This window comes from Gorilla gorilla, chromosome 4, assembly GCF_029281585.2.
Source record: "Gorilla gorilla gorilla isolate KB3781 chromosome 4, NHGRI_mGorGor1-v2.1_pri, whole genome shotgun sequence".
Lineage (NCBI taxonomy): Eukaryota > Metazoa > Chordata > Mammalia > Primates > Hominidae > Gorilla > Gorilla gorilla.
This window is the reverse complement of record NC_073228.2, coordinates 13,767,105-13,790,759: the sequence shown is the minus strand read 5'-3', so window position 1 is coordinate 13,790,759 and position 23,655 is coordinate 13,767,105. Positions and strand designations below refer to the sequence as shown.

At 51.0% G+C, this 23,655-nt stretch overlaps 1 protein-coding gene across 10 annotated transcripts; it reads left to right on the top strand.

Annotated features, from left to right (window-relative positions):
* The first annotated feature begins 65 nt into the window (after positions 1-65).
* On the top strand, positions 66-18,184 carry AFMID (arylformamidase). 10 transcript variants are annotated; one of them, XM_019028398.4, is made up of 11 exons: positions 66-148; positions 3,686-3,776; positions 12,999-13,106; positions 13,203-13,251; positions 15,130-15,215; positions 15,302-15,374; positions 15,567-15,664; positions 15,914-15,992; positions 16,077-16,212; positions 16,420-16,524; positions 17,381-17,752. In XM_019028398.4, exons 1-11 carry the CDS (start codon positions 86-88, stop codon positions 17,405-17,407), a joined length of 915 nt encoding a protein of 304 aa, XP_018883943.4. In that variant the 5' UTR covers positions 66-85; the 3' UTR covers positions 17,408-17,752. The 10 variants fall into 10 exon arrangements, with proteins under 10 accessions (XP_018883943.4, XP_018883942.4, XP_018883944.4 ...); XM_019028397.4 differs by having other exon boundaries at positions 16,077-16,227; XM_019028399.4 differs by lacking the exon at positions 12,999-13,106 and having other exon boundaries at positions 16,077-16,227.
* Positions 18,185-23,655: the final 5,471 nt, after the last annotated feature.

Here is a 23,655-nt window from a genome sequence, read left to right as displayed (position 1 = left end):
CGCCCACCAAGTTTAAAGGGGCGGAGCGAGGCGGGGCTCTGGCCATATAAACAGAGGGACGCACGCCCATCCGGCTGTAGACGCCATGATGGATGTGTCTGGTGTGGGTTTCCCAAGCAAGGTTCCTTGGAAGAAGATGTCTGCAGAGGTAGGCGGATTGCAGGGAGGGACTAAGGGGCTGGGGCGGAGTTAGCTCATTTATTAGATTGGAATTCCAAGAAGGAAGCTTAGAAGCCGTCTAGAGCACTCCTGTGGGCATGCAGAGCGCCTAGTGCGTGCCAGGTCCCCAGTGCTTGAGCACCATGGTGTATTTTACCTTCTCCTAAGGATTTTTGTTAACCTGGTTTTCAGGATAAAGAAAATTGAAGTCCTGACTATGCTAATAATATCCGTAGACCCTGCCAGGCGTGGTGGCTCACACCTGTAATCCTAGCACTTTTGGCGGATCACGAGGTCAGGAGTTCGAGACCAGCCTGGCCAACATGGTGAAACCCCGTTTCTACTAAAAATACAAAAATTAGCCGGGCGTGGTGATGTACCTCTGTAATCCCAGCTACTGGGGAGGCTGAGACAGGAGAATCGCTTGAACCCAGGAGGTGGAGGTTGCAGTGAGCCGAGATCATGCCATTGTACTCCAGCCTGGAAGCCTGGGTGATAGACCAAGACTTAGTCTCAAAAAAAAAAAAAAAAAAAAAAAAAAATCCATAGACCCGCAGGAGGTTAGGGGCCAAAGTTCTGGACCTTGATCTGAGGTTACACAATGTTTTTGGGTCTGTGCTTATGTGGCACAGGCTGAAGGATTCAGAACAGCTGGTATTTACATTGGGGTTGTTGTGAAGGTTAGAAACATACAGGCCGGGTGCGGTGGCTCAAAAAAAAAAAAGAAAGAAAAGAAACCCATTGTATAATCATGATCATAAATAATAGCAACAAAGATGGTGGTAGTGATCACAGAGTGTGCCAGGTGTGGCTGTAAGGATTCTACAGGTAATAACCTTTCCAGGTACAGATTGGACAGATCCAAGGACCTCTGACAAAGAGCTCCTTCACTGGGAGGAAGAAGCAACCCACACTGAGTGGCTTGCTTTATTTTACTCGCATGCTTTATCTCTTTTAACCTTGTGATTTGGATACATGCCTTCTTTTTTTGAGACACAGTCTTGCTCAGTCACCCAGGCTGGAGTGCAGCGGCATGATCTCAGCTCACTGCAACCTCTACCTCCCGGGTTCAAGTGATTCTCCTGCCTCAACCTCCCGAGTGGCTGGGATTATAGGCGCACTGTAGCTGGTACTACGTGCCTGGCTAATTTTTTTTTTTCTTTTTTTTGAGACGGAGTCTCGCTCTGTTGCCCAGGCTGGAGTGCAGTGGCGCGATCTGGGCTCACTACAACCTCTTCTTCCAGGGTTCATGCCATTCTCCGGCCTCAGCCTCCCGAGTAGCTGGGACTACAGGCACCCGCAACCATGCCCAGCTAATTTTTTTGTATTTTTAGTAGAGATGGGGTTTCACTGTGTTAGCCAGGATGGTCTCCATCTCCTGACCTCATGATCCGCCCGCCTTGGCCTCCCAAAGTGCTGGGATTACAGGCATGAGCCACTGCACCTGGCCAATTTTTGTATTTTTAATAGAGATGGGGTTTCGCCATGTTGGACAGACTGGTCTTGAACTCCTGGCCTCAAGTGATCCACCCGCCTCGGCCTCCCAAAGTGCTGAGATTACAGGTGTGAGCCACTGTGCTGGGCCTGGATAGATACCTTCTACCAGTCAGGAAACTGAATCCCAGAGACTAAGTAACTTGTTCAGGATAAAACAGTAAGTGAGGGAGGTCAGATGGCATTTGACCTCAGGCCTTTCCATGAGGCCGCCCTGACTTCCCATTTCTCATGATGGTTTTGAGCCCTTTCTTCAAAATCTGGTTCCTTGTTACTCTTTTTTTTTTTTTTTTTTGAGATGGAGTCTCGCTGTTGTCACCCAGGCTAGAGTGCAATGGTGGGATCTCAGCTCGCTGCAACCTCCACCTCCCGAGTTCCAGCAATTCTCCTGCCTCAGCCTCCCGAGTAGCTGAGATTACAGGCGCCCGCCACCATGCCCAGCTAATTTTTGTATTTTTAGTAGAGATGGGGTTTCACCATGTTGGCCAGGATGGTCTCGAACTCCTGACCTCAGGTGATTCACCCTCCTCGGCCTCCCAAAGTGCTGGGATTACAGGTGTGAGCCACCACGCCCGGTGTTTTTTTTTTTTTTGAAACAGGGTTTTGCTCTTTCTCTCAGGCTGGAGTGCAATGGCGCAATCTTGGCCCACTACAATCTCTGCTTCCTGGGCTCAAGCGATTCTCCTGCCTTAGCCTCCCGAATAGCTAGGACTACAGGTGTCCACCACCATGCCCGGTTGATTTTTCATATTTTTCGTAGAGATAGTGTTTCGCCATATTGCCCAGACTGGTCTGGAACTCCTGGAGTCAAGTGATCCGCCTATCTTGGCCTCCCAAAGTGCTGGGATTACAGGTGAGAGCCACCGTGTCCAGCATTTTCTGTTGGTTTTTTTTTTTTGTTTTTTTTTTGAGACAGGGTCTCACTCTGTCGCCCAGGCTGGAGTGCAGTAGCACGATCCTGGCTCACTGCAACCTCTGCCTCCCTGGTTCAAGCTATTCTCCTGCCTCAGCCTCCTGAGTAGCTGGGATTACAGGCGCGCATCACCACGCCTGGTTAATTTTTGTATTTTTAGTAGAGATGGGGTTTCATCACGTTGGTCAGGCTGATCTTGAACTCCTGACCTCGTGATCCCGCCTCGGCCTCCCAAAGTGCTGGGATTACAGGCGTGAGCCACCGCACCCGGCCTCTGTTTTTTTTTTTTCTTTTTTTAATTCTCCAAACTGCCTCAGAATAGTTCCTTGTTACTTTCTGCATAAAGTGTGAAGGTGGTAGCTCGACATTCACTGCCCCTCCTCCTCCAGCCCAGCCTCCCAGCCTCACCTCTGTGCGTCAGCCATAGGGCCTGCCAGCATTTGCAAACTGACCTTTCATTCCTTCCTCCTCACCTCTGTGCCTTTGACTGTGCAGTGACCTCCTGTGGTCAGAATCGCACCCTCTCAGCGCAGATCAGCTCCTCCTTTTTTAATTTTTTTGAGGTAGAGTCTTGCTGTGTCACTAGGCTGGAGTGCAGTAGTGCGATCTCGGCTCACTGCAATCTCCGCCTCCCAGGCTTAAGCAATTCTCCTGCCTCAGCCTCCCAAGTAGCTGGGATTACAGGTGCACACCACCACGCTCGGCTAATTTTTGTATTTTCAGTAGAGACGGGGTTTTGCCATGTTGGCCAGGCTGGTCTCAAACTTCTGACTTCAAGTGATCCACCTGCCTCAGGCTCCCAAAGTGCTGGGATTACAGGCGTGAGCCACCGGGCCACCTGGCCTCCCCTGGTCGTAACTGCTGTGGGAGTGGTGCCCATGATGGCATTAACTGAATTCGTTTGGGGGACCTCATCTCCCCTTAAGGCTGCCTGCTGGCTAAAGGCACAGCGGTCGCTTGTATACCTCTAGACCATGGATCCGAGGGCATCTTGGAGGCCCTGGGATACTGGGGAGAGGGCTTCTAAGGCAGAGAGGAGCAGCCGGGCATGGGTGAGGGGGAGGGGCACACTCTGTTGAGAAGGAAAGTCTTACGGAGCCTCATGTTTGTGCCCTGCAGGAGCTGGAGAATCAGTACTGTCCCAGCCGATGGGTTGTCCGACTGGGAGCAGAGGAAGCCTTGAGGACCTACTCACAGATAGGAATTGAAGGTACTAGTGTGACCTCTCCGTGGCCGCATTGGGTGGCCTTAAGCATGTGGCAGTGGTTCAGAATGCTGGGGGTTGGGGGGGCTGTGCTGCACCACCTGGGCCTCGAGGGGCATTTCCCAAACACCAGGCACTTTATAAACCTCCCTGCTCAGGGGCAGGTGCCCAGGACCCCTTGCTGTAGGGACTGCTGGAGGCAGGAGAGGTCTGGGGGAGGTCCATGGCTCAGTCGACCATGCCTGGCCTTTCTTGCTCAGCCATCCATACCCAGGCCCGTAAGGCTGCGGGCTGTGGTTGGTATAGGGAGGTGAAGTGAACAGAGGAACGTTCCCCATCCGCTGCTGAATGTGGAATGCGGTCACTATTCCTAAAAAGCAATACTTTGGGAGGCCGAGGCAGGTATATCACTTGAGGCCAGGAGTTCGAGACCAGCCTGGCCAACATGGCAAAACCCTATCTCTACAAAAAAATACAAAAATTAGCTGGACACCTGTAATTCCAGCTACTTGGGAACCTGAGGCATGAGAATTGCTTGAACCTGGGAGGCAGAGGTTGCAGTGAGCTGAGATTACATCATTGCACGCCAGCCTGGGTAACAGTGAGACCCTGTCTCAAAAAAAAAAAGCAATGAAGCCTCTTTTTTTTTTTTTTGAGACTGAGTCTTGCTCTGTTGCCCAGGCTGGAGTGCAGTGGCGCGATCTCAGCTCACTGCAACCTCTGCTTCCCGGGTTCAAGCGATTCTCCTGACTCAGCTTCCTGAGTAGCTGGGACTACAGGCGCACCTCTCCACACCCAGCTAATTTTGGTATTTTTAGTAGAGATGGGGTTTCACCATGTTGGCCAGGATGGTCTCCATCTCTTGACCTCGTGATCTGGCTGCCTCGGCCTCCCAAAGTGCTGGCATTACAGGCATGAGCCATCGTGCCTGGCCGCCTTTTCTTTCTTTCTTTTTTTTGTTTTTGAGACAGAGTTTCGCTCTTGTTGCCCAGGCTGGAGTGCAATGGCATGATCTCGACTCACTGCTAACTTCGCCTCCTGAGTTCAAGTGCTTCTCCTGCCTCAGCCTCCTGAGTAGCTAGGATTACAGGCATGCGCCACCACGCCCTGCTAAGTGTTTTGTATTTTTTTTTTTTTTTTTAGTAGAGATAGGGTTTCTCCGTGTTGGTCAGGCTGGTCTTGAACTCCTGACCTCAGGTGATTCGCCCTCCTCGGCCTCCCAAAGTGCTAGGATTACAGGTGTGAGCCACCATGGCTGGACTTTTTTTTTTTTTTTTTTTTTTTTTTTTTTTTGAGACGGAGTTTTGCTCTTGCTGCCCAGGCTGGAGTGCAAAGGTGCAATCTCGGCTCACTGCAACCTCCACCTCCCAGGTTCAAGCGATTCTTCTGCCTCAGCCTCCTGAGTAGCTGGGATTACAGGCCTGTGCCACCAAGCCCAGCTAATTTTGTATTTTTAGTAGAGATGGGGTTTCTCCATGTTGGTTAGGCTGGTCTCAAACTCCCGACCTCAGGTCATCCACCTGCCTCGGCCTCCCAAAGTGCTGGGATTACAGGTATGAGCCACCGTGCCTGGACTTTCACCTTTTCTTTCTTTAAAGAAATCTGGACTTGGGAACCTGTAAACTAGTGAAGTCTTAAGGTCCGTTTCCATCTCTACCCTGTATCTGCAAAGTGCTGTACCACGATCTGAACACCTGGTAATGCGTCTGTGCTGGGATGGGGAGCAGGCCCCGAGGAGGAAGTGTGGGTGAGGACGCAGCCAGCCATGCTTGGCAAATTAGCTCTGTTGCAGCAGGCTCAACACAGCCTTTCAGAGGCAGATGCCTGGGCTCCTGGGCTTGGTGATTTTCTAAACAGAGAGAACCCAGGAGGAGGAACAGACTTGTTAGAAGTGTATTCTAGCAATTCCACCATTCTCCTGTCTCAATAGATTGGCGGGGAGCTGTTTCCTGGGCTCTTCATGTTCCTTGCTGTGCTCAGCTCTGATCCAAATTCATCTCTATTTGCTCGATAAATACATGAGTGTGGTGAAACATACAAGAGCTGTAAGCAGCCGGGCACGGTGGCTCACGCCTGTAATCCCAGCACTTTGGGAGGCTGAGGTGGGCGGATCACGAGGTCAGGAGATCGAGACCATCCTGGCTAACATGGTGAAACCCCGTCTCTACTAAAAATATAAAAAATTAGCCAGGCATGGTGGCGGGCGCCTGTAGTCCCAGCTACTGGGGAGGCTGAGGCAGGAGAATGGTGTGAACCTGGGAGGTGGAGCTTGCAGTGAGTCGAGATCGTGCCACTGCGCTCCAGCCTGGGCGACAGAGCGAGACTCTGTCTCAAAAAAAAAAAAAAAAAAAAGCCGTAAGCAAACCTGTTTGCCTGTCTTAATTGTCTTGAGTGATAAAAAGAGCTGACCCTATTGAGAAAGGATGTCAGATGTAAAAAGCACGCACTATTGAAACTTCAAGTCATATGAATGAAAGAAAATTAAAAGGAAAAGATTAAAAAGAAAAAAAAAAAGAGGCCAGGAAGTGTCACACACGCCTGTAATCCCAGTACTGTGGGAGGTCATAGCACGAGGATCCTTTGAGGCCAGGAGTTTGAGACCAGCCTGGGCAACATAGCAATAACCTGCCTCTACAAAAAATTTAAAGGCCGGGCGTGGCAGCTCACGCCTGTAATCCCAGCACTTTGCGGGGCTAAGGTGGGCAGATCACGAGGTCAAGAGATCGAGACCATCCTGGCTAACACGGTGAAACCCTGTCTCTACTAAAAATACAAAAACTTAGCTGGGCGTGGTGTGGGCACCTGTAGTCCCATCTACTCTGGAGACTGAGGCAGGAGAATGGCTTGAACCCAGGAGGCGGAGCTTGCAGTGAGCTGAGATCACGCCACTGCACTCCAGCCTGGGCGACAGAGCGAGACTCCATCTCAAAAAAAAAATTTAAAAATTAGCAGGGTGCGGTAGTGTGCACCTGCAGTCCCACCTACTTGAGAGGCTGAAGTGGGAGGATGACTGCTGCCTTGGAGTTCAAGGCTGCATATTTCTTTATGTATTGGGTTTTTTTTTTTTCTTTGAGACAAGGCCTCGCTTTGTCACCCAGGCTGGAGTGCGGTGGCGTGACTTTGGCTCATTGCAACCTCTGCCTCCTGGGTTCAAGCCATTCTTGTGTCTCACATTCTTGTGTTTCAGCCTCCCGAGTAGCTGGAATTTACAGGTGCGCGCCACCACGCCACCTAATTTTGTATTTTTAGTAGAGGCGGGGTTTCACCATGTGCGCCAGGTTGGTCTGGGACTCCTGGCCTCAAGTGATCTGCTCGCCTCCCAAAGTGCTGGGATTATAGGCGTGAGCCACACTTTTCCTTCTTTGCACCAGGGAGAATTATATTTTTTCTCATTTTTGATTTGTATTCGTCCTTACAATGCCAGCCTGTTAACTTGCAATGAGGGATGTTCGCTTTTAATGAGTAGACAGCCTCATCCCCATCAAGGCCTGGCCGCCCTCGTCTGGGCTCAGGGAGAACAAAGTCTAACCGCTGTGTGAGTATGGTCAGGGCGCAGGAGGCTGGCAGAGAGGGGGTTTAAGAACCATTTCCTTTACCACTAGTTTTTAAATTAGTTTTACTGTGACCTTCAGTAAAAATACTTTTTTTTTTTTTTTTTTTAAGACAGAGTTTTGCTCTTGTTGTCCAGGCTTGGAGTGCAATGGCGCGATCTCGGCTCACCGCAACCTCCACCTCCCAGGTTCAAGCGATTCTCCTGCCTCAGCCTCCTGAGTAGCTGGGATTACAGGCATGCGCCACCACGCCTGGCTGATTTTTTATTTTTAGTAGAGACGGGGTTTCTCCATGTTGGTCAGGCTGGTCTCAAACTCCCGACCTCAGGTGATCCACCTGCCTCAGCCTACCAAAGTGCTGGGATTACAGGCGTGAGCCACCGCACCCGGCCCAAAAGAATACATTTTACAGTCAGCAAAATGCTGTATATATTTTTTATCCAGATACAAAAGTTCAAATTCTGTATGATTTCATTTAAATGAGGTCCCTAGAGAAGTCAAATTAATAAAGACAAGAAATGGAATGGTGGTTGCTAGGGGCAAGGGGAGGGAGGAATGGGGAGTGAGTGTTTAAAGGGGACAGTTTCTTTCTTTTTTTTTTTCTTTTGAGACAGGGAGAGTCTCACTCTGTTGCCCAGGCTGGAGGGCAGTGGTGCTATCTCATCTCACTGCAACCTCCACCTCCTGGGTTCAAGCAGTTCTTGTGCCTCAGCTTCCCGAATAGCTGGGATTGCAGATGTGCACCACCACGCCCGGCTAATTTTTGTGTTTTTAGTAGAGACTGGGTTTCGCCATGTTGGCCAGGCTGGTCTCGAACTCCTGGCCTCAGGTGATCCGCCTGCCTCGACCTCCCAAAGTGCTGGGACTACAGGCATGAGTTGCCGCGTGCAGCCCTGCAGTCCTGTTTTTTTTCTTTTTTTTGGCGGAGTTTCACTCTTGTTACCCAGGCTGGAGTGCAATGGCGCGATCTCAGCTCACCGCAACCTCTGCCTCCTGGGTTCAAGCAGTTCTCCTGCCTTGGCCTCCCAAGTAGCTGGGATTACAGGCATGCGCCACCACGTCCAGCTAATTTTGTATTTTTAGTAGAGATGGGGTTTCTCCATGTTGGTCAGGCTGGTCTGGAACTCCCGACCTCAGGTCATCTGCCCGCCTCCCAAAGTGCTGGAATTACAGGCAAGAGCCACCATGCCCGGCCTTGCAGTCCTGTGTTTAATACCATGCACAGCATTAGAAATTATTATTATTATTATTATTTTTGTTTTTGAGATGGAGTCTTGCTCTGTCGCCCAGGCTGGAGTGCAGTGGCAAGATCTCGGCTCACTGCAAGCTCCGCCTCCCGGGTTCACGCCATTCTCCTGCCTCAGCCACCCAAGTAGCTGGTACTACAGGCGCCCACAACCATGCCCAGCTAATTTTTTGAATAGAGACGGGGTTTCACCGTGTTAGCCAGGATGGTAGCATTAGAAATTATTTCTAACCCAGGCTGGGCTCGATGGCTCATCCCTGTAATCCCAGCACTTTGGGAGGCCAAGGCGGTGGGATCACTTGAGGTCAAGAGTAATATTCCCAAGGCGGGGATATCACTCAAGGTCAGGAGTTCGAGACCAACCTGGCCAGTATGGTGAAACCCCATCTCTACTACAAATACAAAAAAAAAAAAAATTAGCCATGCATGGTGGTGCGTGCCTGTAATCCCAGTTACTTGGGAGGCTGCGGCAGGAGAATCGCTTGAACCCAGGAAGCAGAGGTTGCAGATCACTTGAACCCAGGAAACAGAGGTTGGAGTGAGCAGAGATTGCGCCATTGCACTCCAGCCGGGGTGACAAGAGCAAAGCTCTGTTTCAAAAAAAAAAAAAAAAAATTAGACAGTTGTGGTGGCGCACACCTGTAATCCCAGCTGCTCAGAAGGAGGAGACAGGAGAATCACTTGAACCCCAGGGGTGGAGGTTGCAGTGAGCCAAGATTGCACCAGTGGACTCCAGCTTGGGCGACAGAGCGAGACTCTGTCTCAAAAAAAAAAAAAAAAAAAAAAAAAAAAACCCAAAACCACACAAGGCTTTTCAGTGAAATGCTCGCTCCTCTTCCCTTTCATCTGCCCAGTTCCCCTGGCCCCCATCAAGGTGGCCACTGTTCTTCATATGGATATAGACTCCCCCTCCCTTTCATCCAAATGGCCCCGTAGTACACACAGTTCCACCCTGCCAGTTTCACTTAGTATTTCTTGGAGATGTTTCCTCATCTGTACGTAGATAGCTTCTTGTCAGTACATAGGGAGCCCTGCAGGGGCAAGTGGCTGGTAACGTGGGTGCTGGCAAAACAGGTTTTGCAACCTCACTGGCGTTCTGCAAAGGCAGCTTCCTGCCTGGATTGGCACATGGGCAAGTTCCCTTTGATTTCCCTCAGCTTTAATCCATCCAGCTGAAGTGGAGACAGCCCGGTTTATGGTTCTGCATTCTGGCATAGACGCAATTTGTACAAGCTCTCAGCCCCATGCTTTTTCTTCCTCTGCCGTTTTTACCCTTCTGGAGTTGCAGAATGAATCACCCACCCAAGGGAAGCACAGTTGTTTTTTTTTCTTTTCTTTTTCTTTTTTTTTTTTTTTGAGACAGTCTTGCTCTATTGCCCAGGCTGGAGTGCAGTGGTGCAATCTCGGCTCGCTGCAACCTCTGCTTCCCGGTTCAAGCGATTCTCCTTCCTCAGCCTCCTGAGTAGCTGAGAGTACAGGTGTGCGCCACCACGCCTGGCTAATTTTTGTATTTTTAGTAGAGATGGGGTTTCACCATATTGGCCAGGGTGGTCTCGAATGCCTGACCTTGTGGTCCACCCACCTCGGCCTCCCAAAGTGCTGGGATTACAGGTGTGAGCCACCGTGCCCGGCCAGGTTTTTTTTTCTCTAGGCCCACTGTGGCCACCAAGGTTGGGGACCAGGGGGCCTCCAGGGACAGGGATCCTAAGTTGCAGGTTAATACATGGAGCCCTTTCTGAGATGCAGGTTCTACAGGGAACTGGATTCCACCTCTTTTGGGGAGATCAACCCAGCAGCCCAAGGATCCCCTGATGGTGCCTGAGCACAGCTGTGAGAAGGGGGTGTCTGGATCCTTGGGGTGACAGGATGGGAGAGGTGGGGCATGGGCCTGCAGGCTGGCCCCCAGAGGCCTTAGGTCTCTGCTGACTAGCTAGAATTCTGAAAACTGTGTTATGTAAAACACTTAGCATCTGCAGTGCCAAATAAAGGTGACCCCCACCACGACATTAAAAAAAAAAAAAGATATGTCCAAATCCTAACCCTGGGAACCTATGAAGGTATTTCCTTATTTGGTGTGTTTTGTTTTGTTTTGTTTGATACAGAGTCTTGCTCTGTCACCCAGGCTGGAGTGCAGTGGTGTGATCTCAGCTCACTGCAATCTCTGCCTCCGGGTTCGAGCAATTGTCCTGCCTCAGCCTCCCAAGTAGCTGGGATTACAGGCACGCACCACCATGCCCAGATAATTTTTGTATTTTTAGTAGAGACAGGGTTTTACCATGTTGGCCAGGATGGTCTCAACTCCTGACCTCAAGTGATCTGCCCGCCTCAGCCTCCCTGTAATCAGCTGGGATTACAGGTTCCCGGCTGGTATTTCCTTATTTGGAAAGACCATCTTTGTAGGTGCTATTAGCTAAAGTCAAGTCATTCTGGGTTAGGGTGGGCCCTAAATGCCATTGACTGGTATCCTGCTAAGAGACAGAAGAGGGAGGGACACACAGGGAGGGGACCACGTGAAGACGGAGGCAGAGACAGGAAGAGGCAGAGGTGACTGGAGTGACGTAGCCCCAGGCCTTGGAACGCCTGGGGCCACCAGGAGCTGCAGGAGGCAAAAGAGGCATTGGCAGAGTGTGGCAGTGTCCATACCTTAATTTCAGACTTCTGGCCTCTAGAACTGTGAGAGAATCACGTTCTACTGCTGTGAGACACTCAATTTGCAGTACTTTGTTACAGCTGCCCTGGTAAACAAACGCAATATTTATTTTCAGCAAAACAGGGAGTTCCTGCAAAGATGACTAGACCAGGTTCCTTCTCCCAAGAGCGCAGTGTCCTAGCTGTGAATACTAGGAGTGCGTTGCTGCGGTGGGAGGGGAGGCAGGGTTTACTGACTGATCATTCCCAGTGGTCTGGATGCTCTCTTTCTTTCCTTTCTTTCGAGACAGAATCTCGCTCTGTCACCCAAGCTGGAGTGCAGTGGTGCAATCTCAGCTCACTGAAGCTTCTGCCTCCCAGGTTCAAGTAATCCTCCCACTTCAGCCTCCCGAGTAGCCGGAATTATAGGTGTCCACCGCCACGTCCAGATAACTTTTTTTTTAATTTTTAGAAAATATAGGCTAAGGCACGAGAATTGCTGGAACCCAGGAGGCAGAAGTTGCAGTGAGCCAAGATGGCACCACTGCATTCCAGCCTGGGTGACAGAGCAAGACTCCGTCGCAAAAAACAAACAAACAAACAAAAAAAAAAAACGATGAATGCTAGGATAAAAAATAAAGCAAGAGGCCAGGCACAGTGGCTCACGCCTGTAATCCCAGCACTTTGGGAGGCCGAGGTGGATGGATCATCTGAGGTTGAGCTCGAGACCAGCCTCGCCAATACAGTGAAACCCCGTCTCTACTAAAAATACAAAAATCAGCCAGGTGTGGTGGCACGTGCCCATAATCCCAGCTACTCGGGAGGTTGAGGCTGGAGGATTGCTTGGCGCCGGGAGTTTGAGGCTGTAGTATGCTTTGATTGCACCTGTGAATAGCCACTGTACTCCAGCCTGGGCAATATAGTGAGACCCTGTCCTTTAAAACAAAAAAGTATAGCACACATAATAAGTGTGTAGTAAAGTCGCGCTGAAAAGGGTCCTTGCAGAACCACAGTTCACTTGTTGACAGACGTCAGGACTGGCAGTCTTTTTTTTTTGAGTTGGCGTCTCGCTCTGTCCCCCAGGCTAGAGTGCAGTGGCGCGATCTCAGCTCACTGCAAGCTCCACCTCCCGGATTCACGCCATTCTCCTGCCTCAGCCTCCTGAGTAGCTGGGACTACAGGCACCTGCCACCACGCCCGGCTAATTTTTTGTATTTTTAGTAGAGACAGGGTTTCACCATGTTAGCCAGGATGGTCTCGATTTCCTGACCTCGTGATCCACCCGCCTCAGCCTCCCAAAGTGCTGGGATTATAGGCGTGAGCCGCAGCGCCCAGCCTGGCAGTCCTCTTTCAATGGGAGGTGCTCAGAGCTGAAGCTCAACATGCCAACTTAAGGGAGCTTTCAGCTGGAATGTTTCTACCTGAGCTGAAATAGAAATTGCCGCCACCTGGCTGGGCACAGTGGCTCACGCCTGTAATCCCAGCACTTTGGGAGGCCAAGGTGGGTGGATCACGAGGTCAGGAGTTCAAGACCAGCCTGGCCAACAACCCTGTCTCTACTAAAAAATATATATATATATACAAAAAAATTAGCTGGGCATAGTGGCGTGTGCCTGTAGTCCCAGCTACTTGGGAGGCTGAGGCAGGAGAATCGCTTGAACCGGGGAGGTGGAGATTGCAGTGAGCTGAGATCGCGCCACTGCACTCCAGCTTGGGCAACAGAGTGAGACTTCGTCTCAAAAAAAAGAAAAATTTCTACCACCTGAGCTTGTGCTGACAGCGACTTGTCCATTTCTGAGACAGCCACCACGAGGGCCCGGGCCACTAGGAAGAGCCTGCTGCATGTCCCCTATGGAGACGGCGAAGGGGAGAAAGTGGACATTTACTTCCCCGACGAGTCGGCTGAAGATTGTCGGTGAAGGGGCTGGGGGTCCCGGGGCTTGGGGGTCCAGTGGCAGAGCTCAGCAGGGCGGGCCTCGCTCACACGCCCTGTGCTTGGTTTTGCAGCCTTGCCTTTCTTCCTGTTCTTTCACGGAGGATACTGGCAGAGCGGAAGGTGAGTCGGGGGATGTGGATGGTGGACTGCAAGAGAGATTCCACTTTCCCTGGGGGACTCCTCCTCCAGGGCTGCCGCAACCAAACTGCCACAAGCTGGGCACTCCTTGCAGGGCTGTGTCTCACAGTGCTGGAGAGCGGAAGTCTCAAGTCAAATGTGGGCAGGGTTCCTAGGGAGGGTCCTTCCTGCCTCTCCAGCTTCTGGTGGCCTCAGACAGCCCTTAGCTTGTGTCTGCATAGCTCCAGCCTCTGCCTCCATTCACATGTGATCCTGGTGTTCCTGGGTCTCAAATCTTCCTCTCTTTTTTTTTGAGACAGAGTCTCGCTCTAACTCAGACTGGAACACAGTAGCGCGACCTCAGCTCACTGCAACTTCTGCCTCCCGGGCTCAAGCAATTCTTCTGCCTCAGCCTCCCAAGTAGCTGGGATTACAGGTGCACGCCACCACACCCAGCTAATTTTTGTATTTTTAGTAGACACAGTGTTTCACCATGTTGGCCAAGCTGGTGTTGAACTCCTGAGCTCAAGTGATCCTCCTGCCTTGACCTCTCAAAGTTCTGGGATTACAGGTGTGAGCCACCACACCAGCCTCCTTTTTTTTTTTTTTTTTATAAGGTCATAGTCACAGGTTCTGGGGTTAGGATTTGGACATATCTTTTGGGGGGACACAGTTCAACCCACTACACCCAGTGAGAAGCATGTTCAGCCTCCTCTTGAATCAAGGGAAAAGCCAGAGTGACCAACCACTGTCCCAGTTTGCTTAGGACTGAGGAGGGGTTTCCCAGGACATGGGGTTTTCAGTACTTAAGGAAAAAAAAATGAGAGTCCCAGGTAAAATGGGACAGTTGGTCACTGTAAGCTAAGCAGTGGGTATTTGGGAATTTGGGATCTTGGCAGACATTGCTGTTCCCTAGGGTCTTCCTACAGAGTTGCCTTCAAGCATGTTCATGTTAATAGCTTACATTTAATGGCCAGGTACGGTGGCTCACGCCTGTAATCCCAACACTTTGGAAGGGCAAGGCGGACGGATCACTTGAGGTCAGGAGTTCGAGACCAGCCTGGCCAATGTGGTGAAACCCTGTCTCTACTAAAAATACAAAAACTAGCTGGACGTGGTGGTGTGTGCCTGTAATCCCAGCTACTCGGGAGGCTAATGCAGGAGAATCACTTGAACCCAGGAGGCGGAGGTTGCAGTGAGCTAAGATCATGCCACTGCACTCCACCCAGAGTGACAGAGCGAGACTCTGTCTCAAAAAAGAAAAAAGCTTACATTTATTGCACACAAAACTCTCTACACTGCTAGTCTTTAATTCTCAAAAACAGTTCCCTAAGAGAGGGAACATAATTGCCTCTATTTTACAAATGAGGAAACCAGGCTTAGAAGTTACACAAATTGCCTTGCACAGTGGCTCACACCTATAATCCCACACATTGGGAGGCTGAGGCAGGAGGATTGAGTTAGAAACCAGCCTGGTCAACATAGCAAGACCCCCATCTCTACAAAAGAAAAAATAAATTTGCTGGGCATAGTGGTGCACACCTATACTCCTGCTTGGGAGGCTGAGGCAGGAGGATCGCTTGAGCCCAGGAGGTCGAGGCTACAGTGAACCATGATCGCACCATTGCACTCCAGCCTGGGCGACAGAGCGAGGCCCTATCGCTTAGAAAACAAAAAGTTACATGAAGTTCCCCCAAAGTCCCGTAGCTAGCATGTGATGTGGCAGGGAGAGAGCCTGTCCGCTTCACTCTCTCACATGGGACCAGAAAGGGGTGATGCTGTGCGTGGACAGGACATCTGGCAAGTGGTGTGTCCAGGACACAGGAAGCAGCGTAGTGGCCAGGCTGCCTCCAGCTGTCACATCTGTGTGTCTCTCTGCAGTAAGGATGAGTCTGCCTTCATGGTCGACCCGCTGACGGCACAGGGAGTGGCCGTGGTAATAGTGGCTTACGACATCGCCCCCAAAGGTAATAGGAGTGGTTGCTGCAGGTCCAAGGGCCGGTGGGCTTTAGGAGGAAGCGCGTCCCTGACCCAGCTCATGCTCTCTGTGCAGGCACCCTGGACCACATGGTAGACCAGGTGACCCGCAGCGTTGCGTTTGTCCAGAAGCGGTATCCAAGCAACAAGTGGGTGTTGCCGGTACATTTTCTTCCTGTTGGACCTCACTGGGTGGGAGGACAGTGCAATCAGTACCTAGGACACAGCCAAGCTGCCCCTCTGGCCTGTGGAGCAGAAAGCAAATTGGGACTCTTCGAAGGGGGCCTGATGTTGTGAGGAAACTGCGTGCAAATCCAGCTCTCTGCTCTGACCCCTCCCAGGGGAATTTACCTGTGTGGACACTCAGCCGGGGCCCACCTGGCCGCCATGATGCTCCTGGCCGACTGGACCAAGCATGGGGTCACGCCCAACCTCAGAGGTTTCCATGGGAGCTACAACCTGGCTGGGCAACCTTCATCTCCCCATGAGCCTTGGGGTTTGGGCCAACTGCTTGAAATCCTCATGGCCGTGAGTGGCTTGACCGCAGGGCTTCGAGCCCTCTGAGCAAGGCCTTCTCTGCTTCCTCTGTGCCCCTTCCCCTGGTCCTGCCCCTCTGGCAGTGGGGGTGGGCTGGCCCTGCCTTGCTCCGCCTGGAACCTGGCCCTGTGACAATTCTGTACCTTCACAGGCTTTTTCCTGGTGAGTGGGGTCTTTGACCTGGAGCCCATCGTGTATACTTCACAGAACGTTGCTCTCCAGCTGACCCTGTGAGTTACTTGGCCACCACCTCCCCTGGCTCACCAGGAGCCTGGCTCCTCTCTGTCCTGACCCCTGTCCACTCCCCACCCCAGGGAGGACGCTCAGAGGAATAGCCCCCAGCTGAAGGTGGCCCAGGCACAGCCGGTGGACCCCACCTGCTGTGTGCTGGTGGTCGTGGGCCAGTTCGACTCCCCCGAATTCCACCGACAGTCCTGGGAGTTTTACCAGGTACTCCCAGTGCAGGTTTGTGGCCAGAGGTCGAGGGTCATGTGGGCTCATTATTTTCCTCTTTCTTTTACCCAAGTGGACAAGACCCTCCATCATTTATTTAACACGTACTGAGTGAACCCTGATCTGTGCCAGGCATGGCCCCATGTCCTGCCCCGCCTCTCTTCCCACTGCTCAGGCCCCTCTTCCCATGTCTCCCCTGCCCAGAACCTGTGTCAAGGAGAGTGGAAAGCCTCATTTGAAGAGCTCCACGATGTGGACCACTTTGAAATCGTTGAGAATCTGACCCAGAAGGACAACGTGCTCACCCAGGTGGGGCCTCATCCCTGGCAGCCCTTTCATGGTAGACAGCACAGGTCCTGTCGCAGCCCCATAGATGCGCAAACCAGGAGTTCGAGACCAGCCTGGCCAACATGGAGAAACTCCGTCTCTACTAAAAATACAAAAAAAATTAGCCAGATGTGATGGTACGTGCCTGTAATCCCAGCTACTCAGGAGGCTGAGGCATGAGAATTGCTTGAACCCAGGAGGCAGAGATTGCAGTGAGCCAAGATTGCACCACTGCACTCCGGCCTGAGCGACAGAGTAAGACTCCGTCTCAAAAAAAAAAAAAAAAGAGACCTGAGAACCTAGGAAAGAAAGAACCTAAGAAAGACCATCTCGTTTCTTTCTTTTTTTTTTTTCTTTAGAGACAGGGTCTCCTCTCTTGCACCCAGGCTGGAGTACAGTGGCAAAATCTTAGCTCTCTGCTGCCTCCTGGGCTCAAGTGGTTATCCTGCCCCAGCCTCTTGAGTAGCTGGGACTACAAAGGCGTGCCACTGTGCCCTGCTAATTATTCAATGTTTTTGTAGAGATGGGGTCTCTCTATGTTCCCCAGGCTGGTCGTCGTCGTCTTCCTTCTTCTTCTTCCTCCTTCCTCCTTCATCTTCTTTCTTCTCCTCCTCCCCCTCCTCCCCCCTTCTTCTTCTTCCTTCATCTCAGCATATTATACTTCTAACCAGACTGTCTTCAACTTCTGAGTTCAAGTGATCTTCCCACCTCAGCCTCCCGAAGGGTTGGGGTTGCAGACGTGAGCCACTGCATCCAGCCCTGTCTCATTTCCTTAATCAAATTCCTGCAAAGAGCTGCTCTGATTCTGGGGCTTTTGTGCCTTCTCTTCCTGTTCCAGATTATCTTGAAAACAATCTTCCAGTAGTTCTGACGATACTTGGAGCCTGGTCCACATGCATCCCACCTTGGGAAGCCTCTCCAAAGAGCTTTCGGAGCTGACACTGACAGCTTCAGTTTCCCCCAGCACCCAGGAGAGCCTTGCTGTGTCTGCCTGCCCGGCAAGAGTCCATTCTCACTGCTGGGACACTCATGAAAATCTCCAGGTCCTCCCTCTTCCCAGCCTGGATGGAGCTCCAGGGCTGGGGAACGTCCGCAAGTCAATGCTCGGAGATGCCCGGAGCTGCCTCTTAGACTTGTCTGGCCCCTCTACCTGCTGACAGAGCATGACAAAGATGACGCTCAAAAGTAATGCCATTACTTTTAGAGGTAATGGCATTACTTTTTTTTTTTTTTTTTTTTTTGAGATGGAGTCTTACTCTGTCACCCAGGCTGGAGTGCAGTGGCGTGATCTTGGCTCACTGCAACCTCCACCTCCCGGGTTCAAGCAATTCTCCTGCCTCAGCCTCCCGAGCAGCTGGGACTACAGGCGCCTACCATCATGCCTGGCTAATTTTTGTATTTTTAGTAGAGACGGGGTTTCAACATATTGGCCAGGCTGGTCTCAAACTCCTAACCTTGTGATTCGCCCGCCTTGGCCTCCCAAAGTGCTGGGATTCCAGGCGTGAGCCACTGCGCCCAGCCAGAATGGCATTATATTTAAATGGTTCATAAAGAAGCACAAAAGAATATTATTTCATAACATGTAAAAATTATATAAAACATAAATTTCCATGTTGATAAATAAAGTTGTATTGGAACACGGCCCTGCTCGTTCATTTACATATTGTCTAGGGCAGCTTTCAAGCTGCAGAGTGGAGCTGAGTGGTGGTGACAGTGACCTCCTGACCCGTAGTGCCTGAAGCATTTCCTATCTGGCCCTTTTCAGGAAAAGTTTGCGGACCCCTGGGTAAGGGCTTCCCCAAGCCAGCTACCCTCTGCCTTCTGCTTCAGTCTCCTGTCTGCTCTGTCCTCCATCTCCCTGACATTTGGGTCTGTCCCTGAATGCCCCGGGGTCTCAGCGTTGGGGCCAACACCTTGACCTTGACAGGACAATGCTACCCACATGTAGGACAAGCTTCCTCTGCACCCGAGAGTGGTGTGCATGTCCCAAGAAGCCAGCTATATCCATCCACCACCCACCCCACCACACCGCGCCTCTTTCTCTCACACTGAATAGCATTCAAGAATTTCCACTGTGGGCTGGGCGCAGGGGCTAGTGCCTGTAATCCCAGCACTTTAGGAGGCCGAGGTGGGCGAATCACCTGAGGTCAGGAGTTCAAGACCAGCCTGGCCAACATGGCAAAACCCTGTCTCTACTAAAAATACAAAAATTAGCCAGGCGTGGTGGCTGGCACCTGTAATCCTAGATACGTGGGCGGCTGAGTTAGGAGAATCTCTTGAATCCGGGAGGCAGAGGTTGCAGTGAGCTGAGATTGTGCCCCTGCACTCCAGCCTGGGTGACAAAGCCAGGCTCCATCTCAAAGAAAAAAAAAAAATTCCACTGTATGTGTGCAGCAAACCATCATGACACACATTTACCTGTGTAACAAACCTGCACATCCTACACATATACCCTGGAACTTAAAGTAAAAGTTGGGGGGGAAAAAAAAGAATTTCCACCGTGACATTATTGAGTATAGCAAAAAAAAAAAAAAAAAAAACAAGAAACAGCCTAGTGTTCATTAGGGAATAAACACATTCAAGCAGCATCAAACCCTGCAGCCATTACAAAGAGATCTATGTTGACCGTGTGGAATATCTCCAAGAGCCACAATAGCCTCCCTTATCTGTAGGATTCACTCCAAGACTCTCTGAAACCATGGATAATACTGAACCCTATATACACTATGTTTTTTCTTGTATATACATACCTATGATAAAGTTTAATTTATAAATTGGCAAAGGGTATATAAATATTCCTTCTAAGAGATTAACAATAACTAATAAAGTAGAACGATTAAAACAATATACTGTGATCAAAGTTATGTGAAGCCAGGTGCTGTGGCTCACGCCTGTAATCCCAGCACTTTGGGAGGCTGAGGCAGGTGGATCACCTGAGGTCAGGAGTTGGAGACCAGCCTGGCCAACATGACAAAACCCCGTCTCTACTAAAGATAAAAAAAATTAGCCGGGCATGGTGACACATGCCTGTAATCCCAGCTACTGGGGAGGCTGAGGCAGGAGAATCGCTTGAACCTGGGAGGCGGAGGTTGCAGTGAGCTAAGATCACATCATTGCACTCCAGCCTGGGCAACAAGAGTGAAACTCTGTCTCAAAACAAAACAAAACAAAACAAAACTTATGGGGTTGCTCTCTTTCTCTCAAAATATCCTTTTTTTGGCAGGGCACGGTGGCTCATGCCTGTAATCCCAGCACTTTGAGAGGCTGAGGTGGGTGGATCACCTGAGGTCAGGAGTTCAAGACCAGCCTGGCCAACATGGTGAAACCCCGTCTCTATTAAAAATACAAAAAATTAGCTGGGCATGGTGGTGCAGGCCTGTAATCCCAGCTACTTGGGAGGCTGAGGCAGGAGAATCACTCGAACCCAGGAGCCGGAGTTTGCAGTGAGCCGAGATCATGCCATTGCACTCCAGCCTGGGCCACAGAGCAAGACTCCATCTCAAAAAAAAGAAAAAAAGAAAGTCTTTTTTTTTTTTTTTGAGACTGTATCTCACTCTTTCTCCCAGGCTGGAGTGCAGTGGCCCAATCATGGCTCACTGCAGCCTCGACCTCCCAGGATCAAGTGATCCTTCCACCTCAGCCTCCCGAGTAGCTGGAAGTACAGGTGCACGCCCGACTGATTTTTTTTTTTTTTTAAGACGGAGTCTCACTCTTGTTGCTCTGGCTGGAGTGCAATGGCAGGATCTCGGCTCACTGCAACCTCTGCCTCTTAGATTCAAGCGATTCTCGTGCCTCAGCCTCCCGAGTAGCTGGGATTACAGGTGCCCACCACCATGTCCGGATAATTTTTTGTATTTTTAATAGAGACAGGGTTTCACCACATTGGTCAGGCTGGTCTCAAACTCCTGACCTCAGGTGATCCACCTGCCTCAGCCTCCCAAAGTGCTGGGATTACAGGCGTGAGCCACCGGGCATGGCCTTTCCTGGCTAATTTTTTAAATTTTTTATAGAGATGGGGTCTCAGTGTTGCCCAGGCTGATCTTGAACTCCTAGATTCAAGTGATCCTCCCTCCTTGGCCTCCCAAAGTGCTGAGATTACAGGCGTGAGCCACTGCCCCGGGCTGAGAAATACTTTTTTAAACGAGGGCAATGTGAATCTGAAATGCCATTTGAGGAAAGATCTGTTCGCCTGACATCCTGTTTGAGCCTGGGTGGACAGGACAGCACCTGCCAGCATCGGGAAGCACTGCAGATGGGAAGAGGCTTGATCACTCTCCAAAGGTGGCAGGAGTTGGAGGGGGTGAGCTGAAGGTAAGGAGAAAGGAGGTGGGGAACCAGGAGACAGGGGCTGCGCAGCGGGCTCGGGGCTGACACCCCCACGGATACAGTTCACTGGGGCTCAAACATAAAAGGAACCCAACTATTGTGGGAGGAAAAGACCCTTCTGCCTTTCTGCCTTTTCTTTTTTTCTTTTTCTTTCTTTCTTTTTTTTTTTTTTTTTTTTGAGACAGAGTCTTGCTCTATCACCCAGGCTGGAGTGCAGTGGCGTGATCTCGGCTCACTGCAAGCTCTGCCTCCCGGGTTCACGCCATTCTCCTGCCTCGACCTCCCGAGTAGCTGGGACTACAGGCGCCTGCCACCACACCCGGCTAATTGTTTGTATTTTTTAGTAGAGACGGGGTTTCACCATGTTAGCCAGGACGGTCTCGATCTCCTGACCTTGTGATCCGCCCGCCTCGGCCTCCCAAAGTACTGGGATTACAGGCGTGAGCCACCGCACCTGGCTCTTTTTTCTTTCTTTTTTTTTTCCGAGACAGAGTTTCACTCTTGTTGCCCAGGCTGGAGTGCAGTGGCGTGATCTTGGCTCACTGCAACCTCCACCTCCGGGGTTCAAGCGATTCTCCTGCCTCAGCCTCCTGAGTAGCTGGGACTACAGGCGCGCACCACCACGCCTGGCTAATTTTTGTATTTTTAGTAGAGACAGGGTTTCACCATATTGGCCAGGCTGGTCTCGAACTCCTGACCTTGTGATCTGCCCACCTCAGCCTCCCAAAGTCCTGGGATTACAGGCATGAGCCACCGTGCCCAGCCCGACCCCTCTGCCCTTTCAAAAACTATGTTCGTTCTCTCACAGCCTTCTCTTATCATATTAAGTCCACACCGCAGGCCTAATTTGTCCAGTGAATGCTATGCAAATATTTCATGCACCTGCTGATCACAGGAATGATATGTACTTGGTACGCACTGATCATACCTGGGTGTGGGAGAAGAGAGGGGAAGGAAGCAAAGAACAGCTCCCTCCTTTCCTGGTGCACCTTCAGATGTGCCGATGGGGCCCAGACTTGCCGCAGATGGCCCCCTTCCCAGAGACAGGGGAGGATCCTCCACCCACTCCCCAGCCTCCAGGACCATCCTGACTCCTGCCTTAAGGCACTCAAGTTATTATGCATCTAGACATGTGGATATATTCAAGCTGGGCACAGCACAGCAGCCCCACCCCAGGCAGCTTGAAATCAGAGCTGGGGTCCAAAGGGACCACACCCCGAGGGACTGTGTGGGGGTCGGGGCACACAGGCCACTGCTTCCCCCCGTCTTTCTCAGCCATTCCTGAAGTCAGCCTCACTCTGCTTCTCAGGGATTTCAAATGTGCAGAGACTCTGGCACTTTTGTAGAAGCCCCTTCTGGTCCTAACTTGCACCTGGATGCTGTGGAGCTGCAGCTGCTGCTCGGACTCAGGAGGATGCTGGGGGCCCGGTGCCCGTGAGCTTTTGAAGCTCCTGGAACTTGGTTTTGAGGGTGTTCAGGTCCAGGTGGACACCTGGGCTGTCCTTGTCCATGCATTTGATGACATTGTGTGCAGAAGTGAAAAGGAGTTAGGCCAGGCATGGTGGCTTATGCCTGTAATCCCAGCACTTTGGGAGGCTGAGGCAGGTGGATCACGAGGTCAGGAGTTCAATACCAGCCTGGCCAAGATGGTGAAACCCCGTCTCTACTAAAAATACAAAAAAATTAGCCGGGCATGGTGGCGGGCGCATGTAATCCCAGCTACTGGGGGACTGAGGCAGAGAATTGCTGGAACCCAGGAGACGGAGGTTGCAGTGAGCCAACATTGTGCCACTGCACTGCACTCCAGCCTGGCGACAGAGCGAGACTCTGTCTCAAAAAAAAACAAGTGAAAAGGAGTTGTTCCCTTCCTCCCTCCTGAGGGCAGGCAACTGCTGCGGTTGCCAGTGGATGTGATGCATCCTTGGTCTGTGCCTGGGGGCCACCCCAGCAGAGGCCATGGTGGTGCCAGGGCCTGGTTAGCGAGCCAATCAGCGGGACCCAGGGGCAACCTGCCAAAGTCAACTGGATTTGATAACTGCAGCGAAGTTAAGTTTCCTGATTTTGATAATCGTGTTGTGGTTGTGTGAGAGAATGAAGTATTTCGGGGTGGTATGGTAATGCCTTCAACTTACAAACGGTTCAGGTAAACCACCCATATACGTACATATACATGCATGTGATATATACACATACAGGGATGTGTGTGTGTTCACATATATGAGGGGAGAGAGACTGAGGGAGAGAAAGTAGGTTGGGGAGAGGGAGAGAGAAAGGAAAAGAGGAGACAGAGAAGGAGACAGCGAGAGAGCGGGGAGTAGAGAGAGGGAAGGGGTAAGAGAGAGGGAGAGGAGGAGAGAAAGGGAGGAAGAAGCAGAGAGTGAATGTTAAAGGAAATAGGCAAAACATAAACAGAAAATCTGGGTGAAGGGTATATGAGTATTCTTTGTACTATTCTTGCAATTATCTTTTATTTAAATGGACATCGGGCTGGGCGCAGTGGCTCACATCTGTAATCCCAGCACTTTGGGAGGCCGAGGCAGGCAGATCACTTGAGGTCAGGAGTTTGAGACCAGCCTGGCAAACATGGTGAAACCCCGTCTCTACTAAAAATACAAAAATTAGCCTGGTGTGGTGGTGCGTGCCTGTAGTCTCAGCTACTCGGGAGGCTGAGGCAGGAGAATCGCTTGAACCCGTGGCGGGGAGGAGGTTGCAGTGAGCTGAGATCATGCCACTGCACTCCAGCCTGGGCGATAGAACAAGACTCAGTTTCAAATAAATAAATAAACA

Coding starts and splice junctions, on each gene's coding strand:
- AFMID (XM_019028397.4), top strand. CDS start 86: ATGATGGATGTGTCTGGTGTGGGTTTCCCAAGCAAGGTTCCTTGGAAG. Junction 149..3,685: donor GGAAGAAGATGTCTGCAGAG/GTAGGCGGATTG, acceptor TGTGCCCTGCAG/GAGCTGGAGAATCAGTACTG. Junction 15,216..15,301: donor TTACGACATCGCCCCCAAAG/GTAATAGGAGTG, acceptor CTCTCTGTGCAG/GCACCCTGGACCACATGGTA.